Below are 13,258 nucleotides of genomic sequence, written 5' to 3' on the forward strand. Positions count from 1 at the left end.
GTGTCATCATTGGGTTGCTGAGAGCATGGTTGCAAATACTTTACACATTTGCCTTGGAGATAAGCCTGCTCGTGCCAAGCTACCAAGATGGTGAGCAGGGGCTATCTGAGAAGGTGTCCTTTCTTTCCCTGACTTAGAAGCAAGAGTCCCTAATTGGACTAAGGTACCTACCTCAGCCAACTAGAGACCCCCAGTTCTAACATCATCCATTCAGCCAATGAGTGGTGGAAACAGCTCTTAGTGGTCAGAGGCAAGGAGCCAGCCTTAGCATACTTTAATGTGGGAAAAAAAATCTAAAATTGCAAGTGGATTACTCACTCTGGCTTGTTAATTGCAGGCAATTCAAAGGAAAAGATCAAAAGCAATATTGGGATTTAGAAATTTACCCCAGCATCCTACAATGATTTGTGGATCCAATCTCTAGGTGTATTTACAAGACATTTTATTTGCCTTTAAAGAATGAATTATTGCAAGATCCACTAATCAGTCAAAATTAGCTAGGATTGTGGCCAGCATGCTAAATAAAATCTAAAATGAAGCAGCAACTAATCCAATAATCTCATACTATACAATGAATGCATGTATTAACCCCTTCGACGCTGATGACGAGCTGGGCTCGTCATGAGGTAGCCTCCTGCTACGCTGATGACGAGCCCAGCTCGTCACGTAACATGCGAATCCATAAAAGTCAGCGTGCGGGCGGAATTCCGCCCGCACGCATGCGGTTAAATGTTTGCCATTTTAAACATGAAATAGTAAATTTAAATATACATAAACTGTGCCCTGTTTCCCTATGCTTTCTTACAGTTCTAGTCTGAAGTCTTGTTCATTTTCATCGAATACTCTCTAGGTAACAAAAGTAAAACCATGATTCAAACGTATGTAACCATTTCTGCAACTCTTTTTTTAACGTTTTTTTTTAATTATCATAGATTTTGTTTCAGTTCATTATATCTTGTATTCGGCAATATAAATAAAATGCTTTCATTGGGGCCATTATCATGATAGGTCTCCTTCTTGCAATCAACACAATCTCAGGAATCTCAGATTGTATTATTTACAAACAGACACAATGTTTAATCTAAATTTCATTTTGAGGAAACCCTCCGCAGAACAGTTCGAAATAATTATGCAAATACCGGGTGCATTTCAGGGCCTGCATTATCATGTAATAGCATGAAGATTAACTATTTGCATTCGAGGCATTTTTCACAGGTTGCAGAATTGTGCTTTTTTTTTTGGAATGGTGCACCGGATTGTGAGCGTGAAAAGTTGTATTTCTTTTTAATTGATTTCCAGGATTGCCTTCCTTCGTACATGTACATTTTCTTCCGTGCATCAAGGGATAATGTGTTAACTAGTAGAAGCTAGCCAAGACAAGTGCTTAATTTGAGCCGGTGGTTGCTGGTGGGGCGTACTAGCAGTCATTTTTGGGGACCCAGTGGCATCAATTATTGGAGACAGCACTTATTTTTCCACATCAGACATTTACCAATAGCACAAGAGGGAGAAAAACACAAAGTGGGAAAACAGAGGAATGCAAAGACTGAAAACCCGTCACAAAGGGTGAAAGCAGGAAACTGCAAGAGTAAAACAAAGGGGGCAGGGACTGTCTGGTAGAGAGAGGAATAAACAGACATGAAGTGGATTCAAGACTATACAGCCGTGGTATTTGGCATGCCAATGTTTAATAGCAATTGCAAGATGCTTTTCAGCACAGCCTCTGTGAATTAGCACTCCATTATAAGTCAATTGCAAGCGGTTTTATTGTCTGGTATTCCCCTCAGCACAGTTTTTGCCCATGCAATTTTATTCCGGTGTTAGCTGTAGGACAAAGTGCAGTATTAAATATAAGAAGGGTGATTTATATCAACTCTTGATTTAAAGTCGGATACTAACACCGTATAAATCGTAGCGCGTCCTCAGAAAGAGGATATTACATTTCAATAAGTTAAATCTCACGTGGAGCCATTTTTGCAGCATTAAAAAAAGGTTATACTGAAACGTAACTTTTTGAAAACTACTCAAAGTTTGAACAGTTATCTATGGACGTTCACGGAGGTTCCAGAAGAATCACTTTCTAACTTGTATCCCCACTGTTTAGGACTCTGAGTGAATTTTGGTGTTATTGGTTGTGAATATATTTATACACGCACACACACGCACTCTCTCTCTCTCTCTCTCTCTCTCTCTCTCTCTCTCTCTCTCTCTCTCTCTCTCTCTCTCTCTCTCTCTCTCTCTCTCTCTCCTCTCTCTCTCTCTCTCTCTCTCTCTCTCTCTCTCTCTGCATAACTTAATTGCTTCAAGGCTCCTTGCCAATGGTAATAATGATAAATGTGAAACAGGCTACAGTGAGCTTTCAAGTGGATTTTACTTTTTCATCCCATGTGATTCTCATGTGGGAGGGGCTCCATATATCCCTCTTATGCACTGCACGTATCTGCTCCACGAGCTCGTGCATACAGGGATCATATGAGAGAGCGTTAAATAGAGTATTCATGTCAATTCAAATTTTCCATTATATGCCACATGACGTGTGACACCATAACTTCTACTAATCCCTGGGTGTAGGGTCACAGTTTCTTGTCAGAACACATAATATAGACATTTTATGTAGGATGTTATCCATTTGTAGCCCACGCCCAAGATGTCAATCAAGGATGGAGTTGGAACAGGTGAAGTCTAACTTGGTGCCAAATGTAGAACTCGGCGGACAGGCTACTCCATCACAATGGTGACGGATATCCCGTCCACCGAAATATAGATTGATAAATTGGTGGACTGGATATCTGTCTCTATTGTGATGTAGTAACCCATCCGCCGTGTTCTAAATCCGGCCCTTAATTCGTTAAAGGTGCTGCAGAGTTTTAGTGGCGGGATATTTGAGAGGTGCAGGCCACTGACAGAGTAGTGTTTGTCGAGTCTGTTTTTGCTTTTGGTTCTGTTCGTCCACAAATCTTTTGCATAATGTGGGCAAATTATAGTGAATATACTATATATTTATAGCAGTAATTTGGGTCTCTCATTTCTGATTTAAATGCTAATTAATCTATCATGTCCCAACTCAACAGCTCATTGAACGGTCATATCCCACTTGCTCTATATTCTTCTGCTGTGTTCTATGTCTAGCACAGGATTCTTCTTCATGGGAAAATAGAACTGGTAACAGAGGTCAACAGTAAAGAGGATGGGAACAAATTAAACTTTTCCTGTGAGAGAAAAGACAAACGTGAATAAATAGGGATGGGACCATTGCTAACTTACAGCTGTTGTCCAGGAGTTTGTCCAGTGAATCACGCCACTGTAAGGCTTCTTCTACTGATGGTCTGTAACGAAAGAGGTTTTTAGATAGATTAATGGTTTTGCTAATCTATTTCTTCAATTTGGTATATATAGTCTTTCTATTTTATGGTAATTTTTTACAGTGATTCACAAAGTAAGGGGTGAATAGGGAAAAGTAATACCAAAAAAGTAAAGGTAATACAAAAGATGAAAGTAGATCATAAAATGAGTAGAAAGATTTGGAAATGTAAGTTAGAAGCAGCTGCGGCCCATGCAGGTAAGAGCGGTGGAGTCATGTTGGGGGGGTGGGAGGGGAGGATTTTTACAGACTATAACAAGGGAAAATTAATTATTTATTTTTCCCTCGTCATCGTCTGTCGAAATCCCCCCCACCGGGCCCCACCGCTCTTACCTGCACAGGCTGCAGCTGGTTATAAGGGGGACTTATAAAATGTTGCACCCTGTTATTAAGAGTTTATGCATTTTAAAGACCGGCCACACAGCTTCACTTTAACCCATTTCTCTTTCTATGTTCTCTTTCTATGACTTTGCCCAATGTGTTTATGTTTTCAATCAATGTGTGTGAAATCCGCTTTGTCTGAGAGTTAGACTGGGCTTTGTTTTCAATATACTTGGTACAAGGATTCATAAGATCTTTGTTTCACTCAAAGGTAACACAATGAATGATAGTTTCAAGTTGGCTTATCAGAAACATGTAAAAAATGTTAGGACCTTATTTAGAGTTTGGCAGAAAGGATACTCTGTCAAAATGTATCTGATATCCCACCCACTGTATCAAAAGTACCGTAGGCTATAATGTTCTTGCAATATGGCGGGCAGGACATCTGCCTCATTATTAATGCATAATTCCCGCCACCAAACTCTCAAGAAGGCTAGAAACAAAACCTTGTAAATACAATTCATGTCCTGATATTAGGTATGAAGCAATCGAGCCTTGCCCACAATGGGGAAACTACAGCAGACTAGTGTAGAAGAAGAGGGAGAGAGACAAAATGGTAAGAGAAACACTGCATAACAGGTGAAGTTTTACAGCACACAGTAGAAGGTAAAGTCTTGTTTCATCCTTCGCTTACGATGGTGAGATCCAAAAATCTCAGTCTTTCCAAATGACCACTCAAGGAAGCAGCAAAGTTCCTTTTCTGCAACAAACATGCTTACAAAGGAAGGTCCACATCTACCCTTGTCACTTATCTCCACTAAGCGCAATTACTATCACACAAGAGTGTTGCTTTGCATTATTAAAATTTAAATCTGTGTATCATTAAATCTATTAGTTTTAGAAGTAATGCTTGAGATGTGGCCCTCAACTGTATTCTTCATGTTTTATCACTCTAGGCATTTGGAATAAGCTTACAGATAACACTTTGGTTCTAATTGTCTCAGGTCTATTTTTAGAGTGGTTGGCCAACTTTACAACGCAGAGATGTGAAATGAAATGAAATGAAAAGGGCACTTATAGAGCACATGGCTACCCGGAGGCCTCCCAGCGCTAGGCTAACCTACTGGTCCGGATGACAAACGAAGGGAGTGCTTTAGGGAAATAGAAAGGTTTTTAGCTGTTTCCTAAAAGAGTGGTGATGGGTTTGGTCCGGAGGTAGAGAGGCAGAGAGTTCCAGAGTCTGCCTGCATTCAGGGAAAAGAGTCTGCCACCACTTCTAGCACGTTTTATTCTGAGGGTTGCGATGAGGTGGAGGTCGTCCGAGCGCAGCTGTCTCCTAGCTTTGTAAGGCTGAACCATGGCTGAGATCAGGGGTGGGCCTTGCCCCAAAAGTGTTTTGTGAACAATGCAAAGGGATTTGAAGCTGATTCCCTCTCTCACTGGCAGCCAGTGTAAGAGACGGAGAGCGGGTTTTGCGGAAGACAGTTTTGGCGTTCCCGTCAGCAATCTGGCTGCGTAGTTCTGGATGACCTGCAGTATGTTGATTACAGAAGCGGGGGAGCCTAGGTAGAGCACATTGCCATAATCCAGTCTAGAGAGCAGTATGGACTGGACCATGGTTTTCTAGGCTTGGGAGGGAAGCAGGGGGAGCACTTTCCTGGCCATTCTGATGAGGCCAAAGCAGGTTGCCACTGTCTTGCTGGCTTGCACTTGGAACGTCAGAAATGATCCAACCAGATCCCCAGGCTCTTTATTTCAGGCTTAGGGGATGGAACTGGACCCATGCAATCTGGCCAGATGGTTCTGAGGGCAGCATTCTCAAAATTACCCAGTGTCATGATCTCCGTCTTACCTCCGTTCAATTTCAGCTGGGAGGAGCCCATCCAGTTTACCACCTCCGTAAGACAGGCATTCAAGGTCGAGGAGTGGGGGGCGGCTTGATTTAGGGTTACGCCCAGTTGTGTACAATGTGTACATTGAATTTAAAATACATTCTTAAAAATCAAGATTGGACCTCACATTTCGATTCACAGCCTGCCTCCTCATTGCCTGGTCATAGGAAGATATCTCTAGTGAGAGGATATACAGTATAGATAGATCTGGGCACATCTCTAGGATTGGTCCTTCATCGGCAAACATTTTTTAAGACTGTCTTGCACATTGGGAAAAAAACAAAATGGACCCCGCAGTGTGGGACAAGCAAAAGGACACATTGGTTTCAGTCTAGCTCCTTGTCAACAGAAGTCAGTTGCACGCAGGCTAAAAAGTTATTGTTACCAAACTACCTTTGACCTGTGAACGACCATGTAAGTCTGCTCTATGTTTACAAACATATGAACGGATGTGCAGAAAAATGTGTTTAGTTGTTTAGTCAGGTACATGCATTTTTAATATTTACACCAATTTGAGTTGCGTAAACAAAAATAGAGGGGCATATTTGTGATCCCTTTTGCATCGCTTTTGCATCGCTCTTGCACCACGCAACATGGTACAAGAGAGACACAAATGTAAAATGAGGTGGATGAATCGATGCAAGGCCACCTTGTGTGGCCCTGCGTGGCTTCATGTATCTTGAGTAATGTAACACAGAAGAAATCGGTGAATTGCAATATTCTGCACCAGGGAGGTGTTTCCATGGGTGTTGATTGGGTGTTCCTACGCAACATCCATGAATTTTGATGCATTCCGAGATTTACAACAATAGATACATCTGGGAATGGGTCAAAAAGAAACACCTCCCAGGAGAGGCAAAATGAGGAGAAATATCTCTATGTCTCCTTGTTTTTCTCTCTTTCTAGTTGTGCTGCCTTCTGCAGCACACCTAGAAAGAGGAAAAAACCCATCTGCATTGTTTTTGTTGAGGAAGGTTCCCCTTCCTGCGCAAACATATTCCTGCCTACAACACAGACACCCTTGCACCTTCGTTCATGGTGCCTGCGCTGGTGCTAGGCTGCCGAAACTGTGCAAGGAAATAGGGCAGGACTCCACCTTATTGGATAAATACGCGCATTCATGCCCTTTCCCTGTGACACAGGACAGTGCAGCAAGGTGATTTGCTGCACTGTCCTGCACCACAAAATTCATAAATGTGCCCCTGATTTCTTTCATGAACATGCCCAAAGTATGCCACGCCCTCTTTGCTTGGTTTGTCTTGCTTTTAGCAGCTCCATCTATTAATGCCATAGTGGAACACTAGAAATGTCCGTGCTTCATTTGAAAGAATGGAGTTCCAACTCTTTATAATATTTTTAGCCTATGCTTTTCCATGAACCCCGTCCCCCCCGCCAACAGGTTCAGTTCGGTCACTACCTCAACAGGCATGAGGTTGAGTCAAGGTCAAGGTGAGCTCTTTCTCCTCACACCAGCAGCAACCTTTTTAACTGAATGAGAGTAACAACTGGGCATGCACAGCGTCAGCCATAACTTTCATTTAATGACCAACACCACCCCATGGGCAGGGGGACTCTGGATATGAGGTGGGATGCGTCTTGCGCCCCTCGAAGGTTCATAGGACATGCAGGGAGTGTTAAGCACCCCTCTGTCCCCAATGGATACCCCTTCATCTTGTGAATACATCCTGTTGTTGAATGCAAGGGCTGTTGCGGCAGTCAAAGGGTGAGTGAGCGGGAGCCTACAGTAGAGACTTCAATATTTTACGTGACCATTAAGGTGAACTGGGATCTCATAGAATTTCCAGATCTGGCTTAAAGTTTAGAAATGACAAACGCTTAATTCTATGCATATGGTAGGGCTTCTGCACTATTTCATTCACTATGTACCTATCGCTTCGCTAGTCCTGGTTTTTTGCCTACACTGCCAAGGTACGTATATTCACTATACTTAGGTCCATATTTACTCACCCTATAATTACTTTGTATTCTAGTAATTAGATTGATGTTGTGGATATTATATTGGTGTTATTATCTCATGTGATATAGTGATACCGTCCTGTGATCCACCTTGGACATTATTAACACATCCAGTAACCCGAAAGACCACCAAAGAAGAGCGTCATTTGCTGTGATCTAATTGGAAACAGGGGTGGGTAAGAGTACAGGGACATTTTGTTCAGCGTTGTTAATGCTGTTTCACTCGACGCTGTCCTGAACACGCCGCTGCCTGCTCTTGATTTGTAACAGTCCAGAAGCATAATATTCAATTTGCCCCAAAGGGCTTATTTAATGAGGCTAATAGTTAAACTGGAGCTCATCACAGCCGTGAGGGCTCATGGAGGAGACATCTGCACTAAATGTAAGCCGATTGCCTTAAGAGTGGAGACCTCGGCTGGCTTTGCTTTGTGGCTCTCCGCCGCAAAAGCAGCTGTTTTCGATGCAGATCTGGCTTGGAAATGCACGGTGATAATTTTATATTGGTTTATGCAGTTAATGTTTTTATTCTACATGAGCACTGCTCGCCTCCATTAAAGCTTCACCTTGTGCTGAAATCAATAGTCAGTTGTTTGAAACTAATTTGGAAATTTGCATGTCCAACTTTGACATTATGCAGTGCTCCAAGGGTCACTCTAACAACATTGTAATTTAAGGGCCTCTCAAATAGTGTACAGTATGCTCGTAAAGCTTTGATCCCTGTGAATGCATCTTTGCATAGGGATCGCAATTTCAAGCAATGTGGAGCTCACCACACCTGACAGTTACCACGTGTGGTCAACTCTGCACCCCCACAATTTCCCAAAGATCAGTTTTAGCAGATCAAACCAGCAAACAAGGCGAAATGTACTAGCAGGGGTCAGGAGATGGAAATTGCCCCAAACATCTGCAGCACAGTAAAGCAGGCTCTGAACTCCAGGAGCTGTGCCCTATTTCCAAATATTATCTCTGCATAAGAGGAAATTACACCATCCAGCAGAGTCGGTATTTACCAGGTCTTTTCATTATCACTTGCACCTCAGAGTCACTTACACATTTTCTGTAATACCACGTTCAGTAACCTCCAGTCTTCCATGTGTTTCTTCCTTTGTGCGGTTTGCAACGATCTATTTGTTTTAAAGGGGATTGGATGGTTTTGAGTCAAATGGGAGTGGATCCCCCTCTTCTAGATTTTTTGAGAGAGCTATATTCTAAAGCATCCGCGAGGGTGCGTTTTGGCGTGAAGGGGGAGTTGACAGCATCTTTTGGAGTAGAGCGTGGAGTCAGGCAGGGGTGTGTTCTGGCCCCCTTTCTCTTCTCATTGTACACGAACGGCTTGGAGGAAGAGATGCTGAGGGGGCCAGGATCTCCCGCGGGTAAAACAGCGCCTGATTCCCACTCTGCTCTACGCAGACGATGCTGTCATTCTGGCGCGTACTCAGCGTGAATTGCAGAAATCCCTGAATAGGTATACGGATTTCATGGGTGAAATGGGAGCTGGACAAGGTGACCCTGCCTGGCGCAGTCTACACCACTTAGCGCTCGCGTGATAGCGCTTGCTTGCTTGCTTTTAAAAATTCCTGTTCGGATATTTGATTTAGAATTTCATTTGTTTTACCTTGCTTTTAGCTGCGCTCCCCACTGGCCCATTAGTTGCATTTAAATGAGTAACCACACCGCTGTTTAGCAGATCCGGGATCACGGGGCCGCCATCTTGAGGAGGACGCTCCCTCTATCGCCAGGTCAGCGCTCTAGCGCTTCATTTTTATTGAGCCACACGCCTACTTGAGACGAGGAACCGCCGGCGGTCAGCCTGGACAAGGTGACCCTGCCTGGCGCAGTCTACACCACTTAGCGCTCGCGTGATAGCGCTTGCTTGCTTGCTTTTAAAAATTCCTGTTCGGATATTTGATTTAGAATTTCATTTGTTTTATCTTGCTTTTAGCTGCGCTCCCCACTGGCCCATTACTTGCATTTAAATGAGTAACCACACCGCTGTTTAGCGGATCCGGGATCACGGGGCCGCCATCTTGAGGAGGACGCTCCCTCTATCGCCAGGTCAGCGCTCTAGCGCTTCATTTTCATTGAGCCACACGCCTACTTGAGGCGAGGAACCGCCGGCGGTCAGCCTGGACAAGGTGACCCTGCCTGGCGCAGTCTACACCACTTAGCGCTCGCGTGATAGCGCTTGCTTGCTTGCTTTTAAAAATTCCTGTTCGGATATTTGATTTAGAATTTCATTTGTTTTACCTTGCTTTTAGCTGCGCTCCCCACTGGCCCATTACTTGCATTTAAATGAGTAACCACACCGCTGTTTAGCAGATCCGGGATCACGGGGCCGCCATCTTGAGGAGGACGCTCCCTCTATCGCCAGGTCAGCGCTCTAGCGCTTCATTTTCATTGAGCCACACGCCTACTTGAGGCGAGGAACCGCCGGCGGTCAGCCTGGACAAGGTGACCCTGCCTGGCGCAGTCTACACCACTTAGCGCTCGCGTGATAGCGCTTGCTTGCTTGCTTTTAAAAATTCCTGTTCGGATATTTGATTTAGAATTTCATTTGTTTTACCTTGCTTTTAGCTGTGCTCCCCACTGGCCCATTACTTGCATTTAAATGAGTAACCACACTGCTGTTTAGCGGATCCGGGATCACGGGGCCGCCATCTTGAGGAGGACGCTCCCTCTATCGCCAGGTCAGCGCTCTAGCGCTTCATTTTCATTGAGCCACACGCCTATTTGAGGCGAGGAACCGCCGGCGGTCAGCCTGGACAAGGTGACCCTGCCTGGCGCAGTCTACACCACTTAGCGCTCGCGTGATAGCGCTTGCTTTTAAAAATTCCTGTTCGGATATTTGATTTAGAATTTCATTTGTTTTACCTTGCTTTTAGCTGCGCTCCCCACTGGCCCATTACTTGCATTTAAATGAGTAACCACACCGCTGTTTAGCGGATCCGGGATCACGGGGCCGCCATCTTGAGGAGGACGCTCCCTCTATCGCCAGGTCAGCGCTCTAGCGCTTCATTTTCATTGAGCCACACGCCTACTTGAGGCGAGGAACCGCCGGCGGTCAGCCTGGACAAGGTGACCCTGCCTGGCGCAGTCTACACCACTTAGCGCTCGCGTGATAGCGCTTGCTTGCTTGCTTTTAAAAATTCCTGTTCGGATATTTGATTTAGAATTTCATTTGTTTTACCTTGCTTTTAGCTGCGCTCCCCACTGGCCCATTACTTGCATTTAAATGAGTAACCACACCGCTGTTTAGCGGATCCGGGATCACGGGGCCGCCATCTTGAGGAGGACGCTCCCTCTATCGCCAGGTCAGCGCTCTAGTGCTTCATTTTCATTGAGCCACACGCCTACTTGAGGCGAGGAACCGCCGGCGGTCAGCCTAGACAAGGTGACCCTGCCTGGCGCAGTCTACACCACTTAGCGCTCGCGTGATAGGGCTTGCTTGCTTGCTTTTAAAAATTCCTGTTCGGATATTTGATTTAGAATTTCATTTGTTTTACCTTGCTTTTAGCTGCGCTCCCCACTGGCCCATTACTTGCATTTAAATGAGTACCCACACCGCTGTTTAGCGGATCCGGGATCACGGGGCCACCATCTTGAGGAGGACGCTCCCTCTATCGCCAGGTCAGCGCTCTAGCGCTTCATTTTCATTGAGCCACACGCCTACTTGAGGCGAGGAACCGCCGGCGGTCAGTCTGGACAAGGTGACCCTGCCTGGCGCAGTCTACACCACTTAGCGCTCGCGTGATAGCGCTTGCTTGCTTGCTTTTAAAAATTCCTGTTCGGATATTTGATTTAGAATTTCATTTGTTTTACCTTGCTTTTAGCTGCGCTCCCCACTGGCCCATTACTTGCATTTAAATGAGTAACCACACCGCTGTTTAGCGGATCCGGGATCACGGGGCCGCCATCTTGAGGAGGACGCTCCCTCTATCGCCAGGTCAGCGCTCTAGCGCTTCATTTTCATTGAGCCACACGCCTACTTGAGGCGAGGAACCGCATGCGGTCAGCCTGGACAAGGTGACCCTGCCTGGCGCAGTCTACACCACTTAGCGCCCGCGTGATAGCGCTTGCTTGCTTGCTTTTAAAAATTCCTGTTCGGATATTTGATTTAGAATTTCATTTGTTTTACCTCGCTTTTAGCTGCGCTCCCCACTGGCCCATTACTTGCATTTAAATGAGTAACCACACCGCTGTTTAGCGGATCCGGGATCACGGGGCCGCCATCTTGAGGAGGACGCTCCCTCTATCGCCAGGTCAGCGCTCTAGCGCTTCATTTTCATTGAGCCACACGCCTACTTGAGGCGAGGAACCACCGGCGGTCAGCCTGGACAAGGTGACCCTGCCTGGCGCAGTCTACACCACTTAGCGCTCGCGTGATAGCGCTTGCTTGCTTGCTTTTAAAAATTCCTGTTCGGATATTTGATTTAGAATTTCATTTGTTTTACCTTGCTTTTAGCTGCGCTCCCCACTGGCCCATTACTTGCATTTAAATGAGTAACCACACCGCTGTTTAGCGGATCCGGGATCACGGGGCCGCCATCTTGAGGAGGACGCTCCCTCTATCGCCAGGTCAGCGCTCTAGCGCTTCATTTTCATTGAGCCACACGCCTACTTGAGGCGAGGAACCGCCGGCGGTCAGCCTGGACAAGGTGACCCTGCCTGGCGCAGTCTACACCACTTAGCGCTCGCGTGATAGCGCTTGCTTGCTTGCTTTTAAAAATTCCTGTTCGGATATTTGATTTAGAATTTCATTTGTTTTACCTTGCTTTTAGCTGCGCTTCTCACTGGCCCATTACTTGCATTTAAATGAGTAACCACACCGCTGTTTAGCAGATCCGGGATCACGGGGCCGCCATCTTGAGGAGGACGCTCCCTCTATTGCCAGGTCAGCGCTCTAGCGCTTCATTTTCATTGAGCCACACGCCTACTTGAGGCGAGGAACCGCCGGCGGTCAGCCTGGACAAGGTGACCCTGCCTGGCGCAGTCTACACCACTTAGCGCTCGCGTGATAGCGCTTGCTTGCTTTTAAAAATTCCTGTTCGGATATTTGATTTAGAATTTCATTTGTTTTACCTTGCTTTTAGCTGCGCTCCCCACTGGCCCATTACTTGCATTTAAATGAGTAACCACACCGCTGTTTAGCGGATCCGGGATCACGGGGCCGCCATCTTGAGGAGGACGCTCCCTCTATCGCCAGGTCAGCGCTCTAGCGCTTAATTTTCATTGAGCCACACGCCTACTTGAAGCTCGTCACTTAGCGCAGCGGTTACGCGCAGCGGGCACGCCTTCGCAGCGCCTGAGTCCAGCCAGAGTCCTGCCCGTCTGCGCTCGTCCGCGCTGGGCCGGGCTCCGGGTTTGGCACACTCTTCTCCTTGGTGAGTAAATCTATTATATTCATCATGATTCTTACATACTCATATGAAGAGTTGTATGCGCTACGCGGTGCTCTTAATAATAACTGCTCTATCTGCCCTTTCCCGCCTCACAAGTTCAGCTGTACTCGCTGCAGCTTCTCATTAAGAACCCCTACTAAATGCAGATCCCTTCAACACCAAGGTAGACGAAAGAGGCAGGCATGCTCCAGGACAGCTTCCACTCGCCCCCCTTTAAGATTTTGGAGCATCAACTGCAGATCCTTGCCACAACACAGATACAATATCCATGATTTTCTTGTTGAAAATCAACCTGATGCGGTATTCCT

General features: G+C 45.7%; 1 protein-coding gene across 1 annotated transcript in view; it reads right to left on the reverse strand.

Annotated features, from left to right (window-relative positions):
* Positions 1 to 13,258, reverse strand: part of LOC144755305 (regulator of G-protein signaling 5-like) — a 281,940-nt gene that overhangs the window by 84,163 nt on the left and 184,519 nt on the right. The window contains exon 3 of the mRNA XM_078644104.1: positions 3,265 to 3,326. Coding sequence (XP_078500230.1) covers positions 3,265 to 3,326 — 62 coding nt within the window. The remainder of the gene's footprint in view (positions 1 to 3,264; positions 3,327 to 13,258) is intronic.

Source organism: Lissotriton helveticus, chromosome 1_1, assembly GCF_964261635.1.
Source record: "Lissotriton helveticus chromosome 1_1, aLisHel1.1, whole genome shotgun sequence".
NCBI classification, from domain to species: Eukaryota; Metazoa; Chordata; class Amphibia; order Caudata; family Salamandridae; genus Lissotriton; species Lissotriton helveticus.